Below are 16,018 nucleotides of genomic sequence, written 5' to 3'. Positions count from 1 at the left end.
CAGGAGTGGGATTGCTGGATCATATGGTAGCTCTATTTTTAGTTTTTTAAGGAACCTCCATACTGTTCTCCATAGTGGCTGCACTAATTTACATTCCCACCAGCAGTGTAAGAGGGTTCCCTTTTATCCATACCCTCTTCACAATGTCTTAAACACCTCTCTGTGCACAATACTGTATTAAATGGCAAGTAGAAGAATCTTCCAGCCCATCTCTAATCATTGAGAATTTATCATCAAATGAGACAATTATTAATAAATCTACGGCTCAAAGACTGGCTTTTTATCAGCATGCAGCAAATAAAAATAATTTTTTTTCCTATCTTGCTGTTTGGCAAATGAAGAACACCATATCTTAAAGTATATTCTGGGACATATCAGCTGGTGTGAAAAGATGATAACGTACGGAAATGTTTCCCTGGGTAAACACATTGGGAACACAGTTAAATAGAGTGAAATGGATTTCTTTGGTTCAGGGATCTTAAGATATTAATTAATGTGCTTTGGAATTTCCATGATTGGGGTATAGTATGTGGTATTTCCCTGTATATTTTATCTTAGGTCCCTTTTTCAGGAACCATCTTGCAGGGCTGATGCTTTGTCTTCTTTGTCACTGATTATGTGGTACCTAGTATGAAGCCTGACACTAGGAGACACTCAAAAAGTATCTGTGGAATAAAATAATGAATTTGCTGATTGCCTGATGACCTGCCAGTTGTCTATTAGCCCTTTATAGAAGCACAGAAGAATAGGCTGTGACTCTTCCTACGTCTGGTGCTGTGTACTGCTGACTGTTCATGTTGGCACCAGCCTAAGTTCTCTGTATTTCTCTTTGACTTGGCAAGTGCAGAGAGGCCTCTGGAGACATTCCATTCTTGCCTGGCCCGCTCTTTCCATCCTACCCTCTTCCCTCAAGAACCTTGTAGGTCCCTCCCCATCTTCCTCAGGGAGTATACAAAGGCAGCGACTGTGTCAGCCGAAAGCTTGCATTAATGCCCCCGGCTTGTGGAATCTGAGTCACTTCTCAGCAGAACAAGAGCGAGGCTGCCTGCGCCATGTGGGGGTCAGAAGCCCGCTGCTGAGCACTGCAGAGCCACACAGAAAGCTTTCCTTCTACTTGCACTTTACTTGACCTGTGGCTCAACAAAGACTTTCTATTTCTAGAAATCCCATTGTCTTAACTGCTTTGAATTTCTTTTGTAAACTTAAAAACCCATGTCTTTATACAAGGCATTTAAAGCTCTGTGAGCCCGGTCTGAACATTTGTTGTTCCTTTTCTATATTCCCCTTACGTAGTATTTTGTTCTTCTATGCCACAAACTCTTAGCTATCCGAAATTCAACCTTTTCTTTAACAATGCCTGAATTAAAAACAGCTCAATTGTTGTAGTGTGTGTAGCGTATTCAACATTGTAGACAACTTGATAAATGTAACCTTTTAGGGAAGGAATTGAGAGCATATGATTCTTCTTTCTCATTCAGCTGGCTATGTGCTAGGGGTCTTGGAGCGTTTAAAAACATCAAAATAAACGGTATTTCAGTGCCTATCCTTAAAGAGACTTGGAATAGAGAGATAAAATGATATGTACAAAATACTGTGTTCCACGCTGTACACCTATATATGGTATACATATCTATAGCCATACCTATATCTGTTCACAACAATATTATAAAGTAGGTGTTGCTTTCCCTGTTTTACAAACAGAGAAACTAAGGATCAGAGAAGTTAAGGAACTTCTGAAATTCATTTATTGAAATTAAGTTCTCCTAAAGACAGGATGATAATGTTAAGATTCAGAGAAATTGGCTAGCTTTGGGGATTCCTTTATTTAAATGAAATTCTTCCAGTGATAGGATGGTGATGTATAATATTAGAAAGACATATGTGAAACAGAGAATTTCACAGAGCTTCTTAATATGCTGGTGAGTTTTAAAATAACTGCCTTTCCCTTGTCTTCTGGAATACCCCCCTGTTCTTTGACCTTGGGTTACTCATTATACTTCTCAGAGACTTGATTTCTTCATCATAAAATCGGGATGGTAGCATCCTCTTTGCCCATGTTACAAGTTTGGGGTGAAGGAATAAATAGTATATTTTAGGAGAAGTGAAACTCTTCAGTGCCGTGTAAATATAAGGTATTATTGTCACAAATAGAGTTCTAAATAAAAATGCCTGTGTGGGTTTGGAATGTGTATAATACACCTCTAATTTTTTAACAGATGTAGAATTGCGGAGTGCTGCCACTGAACTGTGGCTAAGTTTTCAAGTAGGATGAAAATTAAATAATTTTTAAAATAATTTCTAAATCGGTCAATTTTTAAAAATTTTCGATATAAAGAGGGAGTGTCAGGGGAATGTTAATAACCATTTATGGGACATTCACTATTTATAGTATTAGATGTAGATAGTGTAAAGCAGGGGCCACCAACCCCTGGGCGGCAGACTGGTACCGGTCCAAGGCCTGTTAGGAACTGGCCGCACAGCAAGAGGTGAGCTGCAGGTGAACAAGCGAAGCTTCATCTGCCACTCCCCATCGCTCGCATTACCGCTTGAACATTCCTCCCTTCCCAATGCCTGGCCATGGAAAAATTGTCTTCCATGAAACCGGTCCTTGGTGCCCAAAAGGTTCAAGACCACTGGTGTAAAGTATATTAAAGAACTGGAATGCATGATTTCTGCCCTAGAAAGTTTAAAAAATACAAATATTTTCTCTTCTATTCTTTTTTTTTTTAACATCTTTATTGGAGAATAATTGCTTTAAAATGTTGTGTTACTTTCTGCTGTATAACAAAGTGAATCAGCTATACGTATACATATATCCCCATATCCCCTCCCTCTTGTGTCTCCCTCCCACCCTCCCTATCCCACCCCTCTAGGTGGTCACAAAGCACCAGGCTGATCTCCCTGTGCTATGCGGCTGCTTCCCACTAGCTATCTATTTTACATTTGGTAGTGTATATATGTCCATGCCACTCTCTCACTTCGTCCCAGCTTACCCTTCCTCCTCCCCGTATCCTCAAGTCCATTCTCTACGTCTGTATCTTTATTCCTGTCCTGCCCCTAGGTTCTTCAGAACCTTTTTTTTTTTTTAGATTCCATATATATGTGTTAGCATACAGTATTTGTTTTTCTCTTTCTGACTTACTTCACTCTGTAGGACAGACTCTAGGTCCATCCGCCTCACTACAAATAACTCAATTTCATTTCTTTTTATGGCTGAGTAACATTCCATTGTATATATGTGCCACATCTTCTTTATCCATTCATCTGTCTGTGGACACTTAGGTTGCTTCCATGTCCTGGCTATTGTAAATAGAGCTGCAGTGAACATTGTGGTACATGACTCTTTTTAAATTATGGCTTTCTCAGGGTATATGCCCAGTAGTGGGATTGCTGGGTCGTATGGTAGTTCTATTTTTAGTTTTTTAAGGAACCACCATACTGTTCTCCATAGTGGCTGTATCAATTTACATTACCACCAACAGTGCAAGAGGGTTCCCTTTTCTCCACACCCTCTCCAGCATTTATTGTGTGTAGATTTTTTCATGATGGCCATTCTGACTGGTGTGAGGTGATACCTCATTGTAGTTTTGATTTGCATTTCTCTAATGATTAGTGATGTTGAGCATCCTTTCATGTGTTTGTTGGCAATCTGTATATCTTCTTTGGAGAAATGTCTATTTAGGTCTTCTGCGCATTTTTGGATTGGGTTGTTTGTTTTTTTGATATTGAGCTGCATGAGCTGCTTGTATATTTTGGAGATTCATCCTTTGTCAGTTGCTTCATTTGCAAATATTTTCTTGCATTCTGACGGTTGTCTTTTCGTTTTGTTGATGGTTCCCTTTGCTGTGCAAAAGATTTTAACGTTCATTAGGCCCATTTGTTTATTTTTATTTCCATTTCTCTAGGAGGTGGGTCAAAAAGGATCTTGCTGTGATTCATGTCATAGAGTGTTCTGCCTGTGTTTTCCTCTAAGAGTTTTATACTGTCTGGCCTTACATTTAGGTCTTTAATCCATTTTGAGTTTATTTTTGTGTATGGTGTTAGGGTGTGTTCTAATCTCATTCTTTTACATCTAGCTGTCCAGTTTTCGCAGCACCACAATTGAAGAGCTGTCTTTTCTCTATTGCGTATTCTTCCTCCTTTATTAAAGATAAGGTGACCATATGTGCGTGGGTTTATCTCTGAGCTTTCTATCCTGTTCCACTGATCTATATTTGTGTTCTTGTTCCAGTACCATACTGTCTTGATTACTGTAGCTCTGTAGTATAGTCTGAAGTCCGGGAGCCTGATTCTTCCAGTTCTGTTTTTCTTTCTCAAGATTGCTTTGGCTCTTCGGGGTCTTTTGTGTTTCCATACAGATTGTGAAATTTTTTGTTCTAGTTCTGTGAAAAATGCCATTGGTAATTTGATAGGGATTGCATTGAATCTGTAGATTGCTTTGGGTAGTATAGTCATTTCCGCAATGTTGATTCTTCCAATCCAAGGACATGGTATATCTCTCCATCTGTTTGTATCATCTTTAATTTCTTTCATCAGTGTCTTATAGTTTTCTGCATACAGGCCTTTTGTCTCCTTAGGTAGGTTTATTCCTAGGTATTTTATTCTTTTTGTTGCAATGGTAAATGGGAGTGTTTAATTTCTCTTTCATATTTTTCATCATCAGTGTATAGGAATGCAAGAGATTCCTGTGCATTAATTTTGTATCCTGCTACTCTTCCAAATTCATTGACTAGCTCTAGTAGTTTTCTGGTAGCATCTTTAGGATTCTCTCTGTATAGTGTCATGTCAACTGCAAACAGTGACAGGTTTACTTCTTTTTTTCCGATTTGGATCCCTTTTATTTCTTTTTCTTCTCTGATTGCCGTGTCTAAAACTTCCAAAACTGTGTTGAATAATAGTGGTGAGAGGAGTCAACCTTGTCTTGTTCCTGATCTTAGAGGAAATGGTTTCAGTTTTTCACCATTGAGAACAATGTTGGCTGTGGATTTGTCATATATGGCCTTTATTATGTTGAGGTAAGTTCCCTCTATGCGTGATTTCTGGAGGGTTTTTATCATAAGTGGGTGTTGAATTTTGTCAAGAGCTTTTTCTGCATCTATTGAGATGATCATATGGTTTTTATCCTTCAATTTGTTAATATGGTGTATCACATTGATTGATTTGCGTATGTTGAAGAATCCTTGCATTCCTGGGATAAACCCCACTTGATCATGGTGTATGATCCTTTTAATATGCTGTTGGATTCTGTTTGCTAGTATTTTGTTGAGAATTTTTGCATCTATGTTTATCAGTGATATTGGCCTGTAGTTTTCTTTTTTTGTGACATCTTTGTCTGGTTTTGGTATCAGGGTAATGGTGGCCTCGTAAAATGACTTTGAGAGTGTTCCTTCCTCTGCTATATTGTGGAAGAGTTTGAGAAGGATGGGTGTTAGCTCTTCTCTAAATGTTTGATAGAATTCGCCTGTGAAGCCATCTGGTCCTGGGCTTTTGTTTGTTGGAAGATTTTTAATCACAGTTTCAATTTTAGTGCTTGTGATTGGTCTGTTTATATTTCCTATTTCTTCCTGGTTCAGTCTCAGAAGGTTGTGCTTTTCTAAGAATTTGTCCATTTTTTCCAGGTTTTCCATTTTATTGGCATAGAGTTGCTTGTAGTAATCTCTCATGATCCTTTGTATTTCTGCAGTGTCAGTTGTTACTTCTCCTTTTCCATTTCTAATTCTATGGATTTGAGTCTTCTCTCTTTTTTTCTTGATGTGTCTGGCTAATGGCTTAACAATTGTGTTTATCTTCTCAAAGAACCAGCTTTTAGTTTTATTGATCTTTGCTATCATTTCCTTCATTTCTTTTTCATTTACTTTTGATCTGGTTTTTATGATTTCTTTCCTTCTGCTGACTTTGGGGTTTTTTTGTTCTTCTTCCTCTAATTGCTTTAGGTGTAAGGTTAGGTTGTTTATTTCAGATGATTCTTATTTCTTGAGGTAGCATTGTATTGCCATAAACTTCCCTCTTAGAACTGCTTTTGCTGCCTCCCATAGGTTTTTCGTCATCGTGTTTTCATTGTCATTTGTTTCTAGGTATTTTTTGATTTCCACTTTGATTTATTCAGTGATCTCTTGGTTATTTAGTAGCATATTGTTTAGCCTCCATGTGTTGTACTTTTTACAGATTTTTTTCCTGTAATTGATATCTAGTCTCATAGCATTATGGTCAGAAAAGATACTTGATATGATTTCAATTTTCTTAAATTTACCAAGGCTTGATTTGTGACCCAAGATATGATCTATCCTGGAGAATGTTCCATGAGCACTTGAGAAGATAGTGCATTGTGCTGTTTTTGGATGGAATGTCCTATAAACATCAATTAAGTCCATCTTGTTTAATGTGTCATTTAAAGCTTGTGTTTCCTTATTTATTTTCATTGATGATCTGTCCATTGGTGAAAGTGGGGTGTTAAAGTACCCTACTATGATTGTGTTACCGTCGATTTCCCCTTTTATGGCTGTTAGCTTTTGCCTTATGTATTGAGGTGCTCCTATGTTGGGTGCATAAATATTTACAATTGTTATATCTTCTTCTTGGATTGATCCCTTGATCATTATGTCGTGCCTTTCTTTGTCTCTTGTAATACTCTTTATTTTAAAGTCTATTTTGTTTGATATAGGAATTGCTGCTCCAGCTTTCTTTCGCTTTCCATTTGCATGGAATATCTTTTTCCATCCCCTCACTTTCAGTCTGCATGTGTCCCTGGGTCTGCAGTGGGTCTCTTGTAGACAGCATATATACAGGTCTTGTTTTTATATCTATTCAGCCAGTCTGTGTCTTTTGGTTGGAGCATTTAATCCATTTACATTTAAGGTAATTATCAATATGTTCCTATTACCATTTTCCTAATTGTTTGGGTTTGTTGTTGTAGGTCTTTTCCCACTCTTGTGTTTCCTGCCTAAAGAAGTTCGTTTAGCATTTGTTGTAAAGCTGGTTTGGTGGTGCTGAATTCTCTTAGGTTTTGCTTGTCTGTAAAGGTTTTAATTTCTCCGTCAAATCTGAATGAGGTCCTTGCTGGGTAGAGTAATCTTGGTTGTTTTTCCCTTTCATCACTTTAAATACGTCCTGCCACTCCCTTCTGGCTTGCTGAGTTTCTGCTGAAAGATCAGCTGTTAAGCTGAATCCCCTTAAGATTCCCTTGTATGTTATTTGTTGCTTTTCCCTTGCTGCTTTTAATATTTTTTCTTTGTATTTAATTTTTGATAGTTTGATTAATATGTGTCTTGGCGTGTTTCTCCTTGGCTTTATCCTGTATGGGACTCTCTGTGCTTCCTGGACTTGATTGGCTACTTCCTTTCCCATGTTAGGGAAGTTTTCAACTATAATCTCTTCAAATATTTTCTCAGATGCTTTCTTTTTCTCTTCTTCTTCTAGGACCCCTATAATTCGAATGTTGGTACATTTAATGTTGTCCCAGAGGTCTCTGAGACTACCCTCACGTCTTTTCATTGTTTTTTCTTTATTCTGCTCTGTGGTTGTTATTTCCACTCTTTATCTTCCAGGTCACTTATTCGTTCCTCTGCCTTAGTTATTCTGCTCTTGATTCCTTCTAGAGAATTTTTAATTTCATTTATTGTGTTGTTCATCATTGTTTGTTTGCTCTTTAGCTCTTCTATGTCCTTGTTAAACATTTCTTGTATTTTCTCCATTCTGTTTCCAAGATTTTGAATCATCTTTACTGTCATTACTCTGAATTCTCTTTCAGGTAGACTGCCTATTTCCTTTTCAGTTGTTTGGTCTGGTGGGTTTTTACTTTGCTCCTTCATCTGCTGCGTATTTCTCTGTCTTCTTATTTTGCTCAACTTACTGTGTTTGGGGTCTCCTTTTTGCAGGCTGCAGGTTTGTAATTCCTATTGTTTTGGGTGTATGCCCCCAGTGAGTAAGGTTGGTTCAGTGGGTTGTGTAGGCTTCCTGGTGGAGGGGACTGGTGCCTGTGTTCTGGTGAATGAGGCTGGATCTTGTCTTTCTGGTATGCAGGACCGTGTCCAGTGGTGTGTTTTGGGGTGTCTGTGAAGTTTTTATGATTTTAGGCAGCCTCTCTGCTAATGGGTGTGGTTGTGTTCCTGTCTTGCTAGTTGTTTGGCATGGGGTGTCCAGCACTGGAGCTTGCTGGTCATTGAATGGAGCTGGGTCTTAGCATTGAGACAGAGATCTCTGGGAGAGCTCTCGCTGATTGATATTACATGGGGCCAGTAGGTCACTGGTGGTCCAGTGTCCTGAACTCGGCTCTCCCACCTCAGAGGCTCAGAGCTGACACCTGGTCGGAGCACCAAGACCCTTTTGGGAAGTCTGAGGTGTTCTGCTCACATTCAGTAGGTGTTCTGTAGGAGTTGTTCCACATGTAGATGTATTTTTGATGTATTTGTGGGGAGGAAGGTGATCTCTACATCTTACTCCTCCACCATATTGAAAGTCCTCCTCAAGATATTTTAGACATGCCCATCTTTTGGGTCCACCAACATAGGTGAAAGTAAAGGTGGAGTCTGAGTATCTGAAATCAGGCAGGGCACGGTTTGGCAGGGCCAGAGGTTGTCTTCTATTCTTAACTGTCCTACTCATCCAAGACAGTTACTTTGCTAGAGAGAAATCCAGATTTTGTTATAATAAAGTCCTTCTTTGAGCATTAAAAGTTATTTTCTTTTTGTAATTCTACACAGTTGCTCCAGTCTAGAGAAATCTGAGGATTTAAGACCAGGTTTTAAAATCAGAAATGAACACTTCCAAATTCATTTTTAATGTATCAAAATTCATGTATTTTTTCAAAGGCCGGATCCCCCATGAGTTAGCCAGGGACCAGCTTTTTCAGCGTATTTTATTTTGAAGAAAGTGGAAATTTTGATTCCCACATATTGGTGTTCACATTGTAAACACTTTTTTAAAAGATTATCGTTTGGGGGTGTATGTAAATCAGTGCATTTATATAGGAGACAATCAGTAATTTTGTATAAAATTATGTGCTTTAAGACTCTGCTTTGTTTCTCTCTAGTGGACGACACAGTGGTTGCTATTCCCTATGGAAGCAGACATATTCGCCTTGTCTTAAAAGGACCTGACCACTTGTGTAAGTAAACTCAGTTGTTGTCCTTTGGGTATTGGGAATTTTAGTAATTATTATTTATTTTTTGTTCCCAGAAAAGATTAAGATTTAGAAATACAAATCTTAATCCTCTATCATAATATGGTATTTTGAATGCTTCTGTTTATCTTTTGGTTGCCTAGGAGACAGCAGAAACGTCTGTGGTAATTACCTCCAGCCAGTCATCCTGAAAGATACAAAATTGATGTTTCCAATAGGGTGTTCATGAGTTAAGCACATGTTTATGATTTTGTGAATATTATTTTTCATTCTCTCTCTTCTTCCTCTCCAGTCATTCTCAATCTTTTCCTTGCCTCACCTCTTTCTTTTTTCTTCTTCTTTTCAACCTTCCCTCCCTCTCCTTCATTCTTTCTCTTTTAATTCCTACTCTCAGGCTCCATTACTTTATCAATTCAGGGGAACACAGAAACTCCAAACAGCCTTAACCCTGTGGCATTTGAAGAGAACCATGTGGTCTAGTTAAGCATCCCATGTAGTAAAGATAATGCAAGACCCTAACGTCTTGAAGATAGCTTTTGGAATTCAAGATTGAAGGGTAATCGTAACCCCGAAGATCAAATGGTAGCATGGTCCCACCAGAGTTTGTGCAAGAATTGATTTTCAGTCATGGCAAGCCAGCAGTCCACAGCCACATCTTTTTTTTTATTACCATGTAGTGCTGTTTAGATGTAGACCTGTAAATTACAAGCAGAAAATTATAGACTATAAACCAGGGAAGGGGTAGGAGAGGATATGTTAGCTTTTTCTGCAAAATTCACTTTCACTGAAAGACTTCACTTCAGTTGGTCCCTTGAGCATTTCTGATCTACTCCGCTATGATTTTTCCTAGGTTCCTCCAAAGCCATCTATCATCTTCTGCTCTCTATTCCCTCCCACACACATGCCTAAGAAGCCAATTTAGGTAGCAAGCATTATCTTTTGGCAATTGGATTATAAATGAAATCATTCCAAAAAGACAAACTGGAGGGAGACAAATTGGAGCCTGTGAAAGTTCAGATAGCCTACAGAAGCCTTTCTAAAAATAAAAATAAGTACATTTCATGGGAAAGGTGGGCTTTGAGAGTTCATGTGACATAAAGGAATAAGTAAAGTACAGTTCAGGCAAGGTCAAAAGATGCTGAGAAGTCACCTTATATGGATCCAAGTGCTTTTCTAACCCTGAACATCCCCCAAAAATATATTGTTCATGTGTCAAAGGATGATATATGTGTGTACACTGTTACCATTCAAATGATTTGTTTTTCCCCTTAAGAATTGGACAGAATTAACTGCTGGTGTAACAACCTCAGTCAGAAACAGTATTTTTCTGTGCCGTGAGAGGCTAAAATAAAACATCCAGACTAATGCATCACCAAGTGGGCGACTTACTCCTCATTGCAAAAGAAAGAACCCAAGGGAAGAGGTGTAAGAGGAAAATTGATTTTTATAAATGAATTAGTCTAGCCTCCCAGACTTAGTTTATGATTATTATGAATTAGTAAAGAGGATTCATTTTTATAAATGAATTAGTCTAGCCTCCCGGACTTCCTAATTATGTGATCACTGAGAAGCTGAAGAACTGGCCTTGTTTGGTTTAATTGCTCTAAGGATTTGATAGGTAAAGTGTCAGATGATAGTCATAAATGATTAAAAGCAAAATGGAATCTGCTTTTTCCTTCAGAAGGCATACTGTTGGTAACATATGTATAGCCAAGGAAGTTTCTATTTTTTTTTTTTTAATTTTGTTTTTGTATTTGGAATATAACTCAGCAAAATGAATGTGTAAGTAAATGATGCCTTGTTTCTCTGGCAGCCCTTTTACACTTCACTCCCAGAAGCTGGCCCAGTATGGGACCAACCTCAGCAAGAGTTAAGGAGGGCCAAACCAGAAGAGTAGACCATCTGTCCAGGTCCAGCTCATCTTTAATCAGAAGTACCTGGGAGGTACTTCTGGGAGGCCTGGTGATAAAATTGAATCAGATGCTCAGGCTTAGACCTCCAAGAGTTTTCCAAAACTAAGTTAATTTATGTCCTGGAGATACTTCCACAGATGAGTGCAAATACATGGAAGGCAGCTCGAGGAGTGAAGGCTAGAGGAGGGAGATACAGAGATGCTGCTGCTTTCCTCTGATTACAACCACTGTGGTTCTCCCACTCCAGCGTTCTCTCGATGCCTTTCATTCTGTGAGGTCCTCTCAGCCCTGGGACAGGGGAGGAAAGCCAGACCTACTCCCAGAGAAGGGCTACACGACTTCATCTGAGGGGCATGGGCATTTAATTGGACACCAGCATTTTCTACCTGTTGGTATTCCTTCTAGTAGAGAACTTGAAGTAGACAACATCTAGAATAATTTAGTGGAAATACATTAGATACCTTAGTGCCTCCAGAGACCTTAAAATTGTCCTTAACCCCAAAACCTCAATCTGTAAAACACATAAGAGGGGAGTCATTCTGATCGAATGTGGGTAGGAGACCCAGATCCCTACCCAGGCACCCCATCTTTCTGCTAAAGAACCCCTGCCAAAACCAAGGGTCCTTGTGCAAGTTTTACAAACCATTGTTAGACTTAGTCTATCCATCTTTCATCACGCAGGAGGCAATTATTCTAAAATACTCAATCACATGAGAACTTAACCTACTTTGAAATATATATATCATAATTACCCTCATCCTCAGCATGCTCTGATTTCCTAAAACAAAAGATGCTTCCTAGGCTTTGTCATTGGGCAAATTCAGATCGGAATGCTCCAGGAATCAAGTTCCTCTCTCTGTCTTGAGTTCTTGTGAAATATCATATATGTATATAAGACTGAGTGAAGTAATAAAAAGGATTTTAAAAAGAAAAAGAAGTAAAGAGGATAGTTAGTTCCCTGTCCTTAAGTCACTATAGTTTCTTTATTTTGAGCAATAGCACAATTCAATAAGTAACCAGAAAGTATAAATAAATACAAGGTAATACATGAATATCAAGTCTCACAATGAGTGCTGAAGGAACTCAGAGAGGCACCCTGCGCCTCATAGAGCAAAAGGGAAACTTCAGGGTATTCTAGACGGAGGGCCATAAAGCCTGAAATCAATAAGATATGTATGGGAGATGGTTTACTCAAAAGAATAGGATTGTGGTAAAGTAAGGTCCCCAAAGGAAGTCATCCAGGGAATCAAAGATTTCTTGACAGGGAGCCCTGAATGCTTGGCTAATGAGTTTTAAAATAACTTCATTTGCTGCATAAATTCCTCTGTGATCCAGAGGTGCCCATATATTTTGTTTCTATCACATTTCAATTATGTCAGCCATATAAAGAATACTACTTCTCCCTGACATAGTTCTTTTGCATGAGATGTGCTTGCCTGTGGTCTGTGGTAGCCCTGGGAACATCTTTCTCTCCTCTTCATGTGTTTGATTATGTAGATCTGGAAACCAAAACCCTCCAGGGGGCTAAAGGTGAAAACAGTCTCAGCTCTACAGGCATCTTTCTTGTGGACAATTCTAGTGTGGACTTCCAAAAGTTTCCAGACAAAGAGATACTGAGAATGGCTGGACCACTTACAGCAGATTTCATTGTCAAGGTAAGCCCATTTAGGTACCTTGTTTTCGAGCTACCTCCGAACTGGTGTTACTTATAGTCCCCTGAAGAGAGAGAGACTTTAGGTTTTGACATAGATTTGGAAAGCTTGTTATCCAGGAAATGTTTAATTCAAGGGTGTTGAGCTACATCCTAGACTTTATAAGAACATGCAAAAATTTTAAGGTTCTAGGGGGAAAAAAAATATATATATATATATGTCTATATGTATATATATTTGTGTGTGTATAAGTTAATAAAAAGACCCCACTCAAAAAGCCAACATATGATTAGTTGAGGGATATAAACTGTTTTTAAAACAACTTAGGATACAGTCGTTGACTCACATAAGGTATCTGCTGTCAAAGAGAAAGACTAATTAATGATCCATAGGCTTGATCATGCTTCCAGTTGCAAGGTTTTTTTCCCTCTTGTACTGGCAGCAATACCAAGTTGTTTCCTTCTGTCAGAGCTTCCCTAGTCTTCAAGGTAATATAAAACACATTGCTGGAAGCAACATACATGTTCTGTAGGAAAAATGTACATACTAGAAGACTGTTTGGGAATCCCAGTAAAAATAAAGCATATTTTTGCCTTCAGTAGATCAGAAGGACCTGAAGGATTTCAGCTGTAAAGCTGTAGAACTTGTAATGTGTCCAGGACTCCATAAATTTCTCATCATGGGATCTGGAGCCAGAGGACATTTGATTTAAGCTAAGGCTTGATGACCCCATGGCAGCTGGCAGTCAGGATGCATGTTGGAAATGTGATAGGCAGTGAGGCTGCATGGAAGAAGGGTTCCAGAGTCCGTCCTCTGTCTCCATCTGCATGGTAGCCCCTTTAATCCAGTCCAGACGCCAGTTACATGACCGTGAACAAGAAGCCACAAACCATCAGAGATAGCTCCCAATAGAAGTGATGTAGTTAAATAATTTCAGTTGAACAAACACATACAGTAAAAGAATAAGAGATGCCTTAATTTCTTGAAGCCCTTAGAATAAACCACTTATACTAATTTCCCTAGTAACTTTGCAAGAGTTAATACACATACTGAAAATATAGAATTGAATTCAAGTAATATCGTCCATGTTTGAACAGTTCACAGAATTGTCAAATGCATTTCATATGTCCAGCTGCCTTCTGCACATCACCCACAGGTACAGTGAGCTCAATGTGTCCAAAATTGGACTTGTCTAGCCCCAGAAACCTACTTTATCTTCTTTATTTCTTATCCTGTGGAACAATACGCTATTTACCCAGCCAAGTCAGAAACCTCTGATTCACACCAATTCCCTTCTCCTATACACCCCTAGTTAGACATTAAACTTTGTCAGCACTACCTCCATATCATCTCTCAAGACTGTTCTTTCTTCTCCATCCTTGCCACCACTGTCTCAGTTTAGGTCTTTGTATTTCTCACTTGAACTAATGCGATGGGCTCTGAATTAGTTTCCCAGCCTCTGACCCATTGTCCGTGTTACCTTCAGAGTGAGTTTTCCAAAAACCAGAGTGAGTTTCCCCTATTCATGCTCTTGCGTTGCCCCTCACCTCCACTCATTGCTTTGGGATTAAAATGCAAATCCATAGCCCAGCATCTGTTACTGTCAATAATCTGGATTCTATCTACCTTTCCAACCTCAGCTTTGACTTTTCCTCTCCTGTTTCAGTCAACTGAATGACTGGCAAGTCCCCCAACATCTTGCACTCTCATAATTCATTACCTTTGCATAATGCTGTGTCCTCTGTCTGCGATGCTCTTATCTTTTCTTCCCCCATTTTCTTCACTAACTCATACTTGTACTTCAGGACTTTCTCCTTCCAGAAGCATTCTGTGACTTGACCGCAAATTCCAGTTTCCATCACATCTCCCCTCTTCGTGTTCCTCAAGGGCAGGGGCAGAATCATATCTGTCTTCATATCTCCGTAAAAAACTCGACAAGTGCTGGATGAATAAGGGACTTTTACCACATGGCAGTTGCTGAAGTGGGACAAATATGACACCTTTATCCTTCCTGAAAGGACACTGAATCTGAGGGAAGTTGAGTGATGTGCCCTAGCTCACACCAATGACAAGCCAGGACCAAAGATCATGTCTCTACTTCTGGCTCAAAACTCTTTTTAGTATTCTATGTTGCTTCTAAGCGGGTATTTTTTCTTCAATGTATAAATATACATAGTAAAGGAAAAATGAACTTTGAGGAACTTTTTGATGCTTTCCTAGATCCCTAGCACCTGTAAGTATCTTCTTTCAGAAGCAGGCTGAGCTATCATTTTACTGTCTTTTGCATTATATCATCTTTGGTGACCTAGCTTCAGGTTGCAAATGAGATGAGATTAAGGTTTCATTAGAAAATATCAGGATCAAATAAATGTAAAGTTATTCTAAAATAGATTATATAATTTTTAAATATTTTTACTCAAACTTGAAAATGAGCCAGATAGTGGAAGGAGATATAGGGAAAAAGAAGAAAATTACCTTTTTTGCCAGTGATTTATAATAAAGCAACATTTTCTCCCTTAATTTTCCCCAGGAAATAGCTGAAAATGAAAGATTACCATTTGCTTATTTGCCATCTTTCATGATTTAGGTGCTTAGAAATTACACACATAGTTTGTAATTCAGTTTTCAGTGTCATTCAAAGTATAATCTCTTTTGCATTATACATTAATTTAAGTAACAACTTCCTTTCTAAATGAAATACATAGGGATCAGAATGGTCATTTGTCAACATCTCCTTGGAAGTTTATTGCCAAAGTACCATTTTTGTTTATTTAAAAGGAAAAGACTTTTTTGCACGTAAGGAAGATTTTCTCACAGTGAGAATTCTTATATATTACAATTGGTGCCAAAATTATTTTTGGAATCTCTTTTTCTGGCCACCTTTAAAAATGGACTAAATGTTCATCTTACCTCCTAGGGGAGCATGTCTTCCAAAAATTTGTACTTCATACACTGGCTATACATTTTTGGCAATGCTAGTGTAGAGGGGTAAAAAGGATAAACACTCTAGAATTTTGTATATTCTCCTGCTTACTGGGGGTGTGACCTTGAGTATGTTGTTTTACCTCCTTGAGCCTATTTACTCGTTTGAAAAATGGTAATAAAATCTCCCCCCATAGAGCCTTTGTAAGGAATTGAATGAGATAGTGTGTATAAAAGCAAACAGAACCAAGTGACTTCCTTTCCATCTTTTTCAAATGCTTTAACTTCCAGTCAGACTTATCACGATACCCTGTCTACACAATGGCAGAAAACTGTTTCTCTGAAGACGGTCAGAGGCTGATTGATTTACAAGTGGTACACCCAGGAACAGTGTGGCAGGTATAGCTATAAGA

General features: G+C 38.5%; 1 protein-coding gene across 3 annotated transcripts in view; it reads left to right on the top strand.

Annotated features, from left to right (window-relative positions):
• The window catches only part of ADAMTSL1 (ADAMTS like 1), a 755,395-nt gene that overhangs the window by 462,133 nt on the left and 277,244 nt on the right, over positions 1–16,018 (top strand). For all 3 annotated transcript variants that reach the window (XM_059924671.1, XM_059924670.1, XM_059924669.1), the window contains exons 6-7: positions 9,029–9,103; positions 12,529–12,686. In XM_059924671.1, the coding sequence (XP_059780654.1) occupies positions 9,029–9,103; positions 12,529–12,686 (233 nt within the window). The remainder of the gene's footprint in view (positions 1–9,028; positions 9,104–12,528; positions 12,687–16,018) is intronic.

This window comes from Balaenoptera ricei, chromosome 6 (assembly GCF_028023285.1).
Source record: "Balaenoptera ricei isolate mBalRic1 chromosome 6, mBalRic1.hap2, whole genome shotgun sequence".
NCBI lineage: Eukaryota > Metazoa > Chordata > Mammalia > Artiodactyla > Balaenopteridae > Balaenoptera > Balaenoptera ricei.
This window is presented reverse-complemented; position numbering and strand designations above follow the sequence as displayed.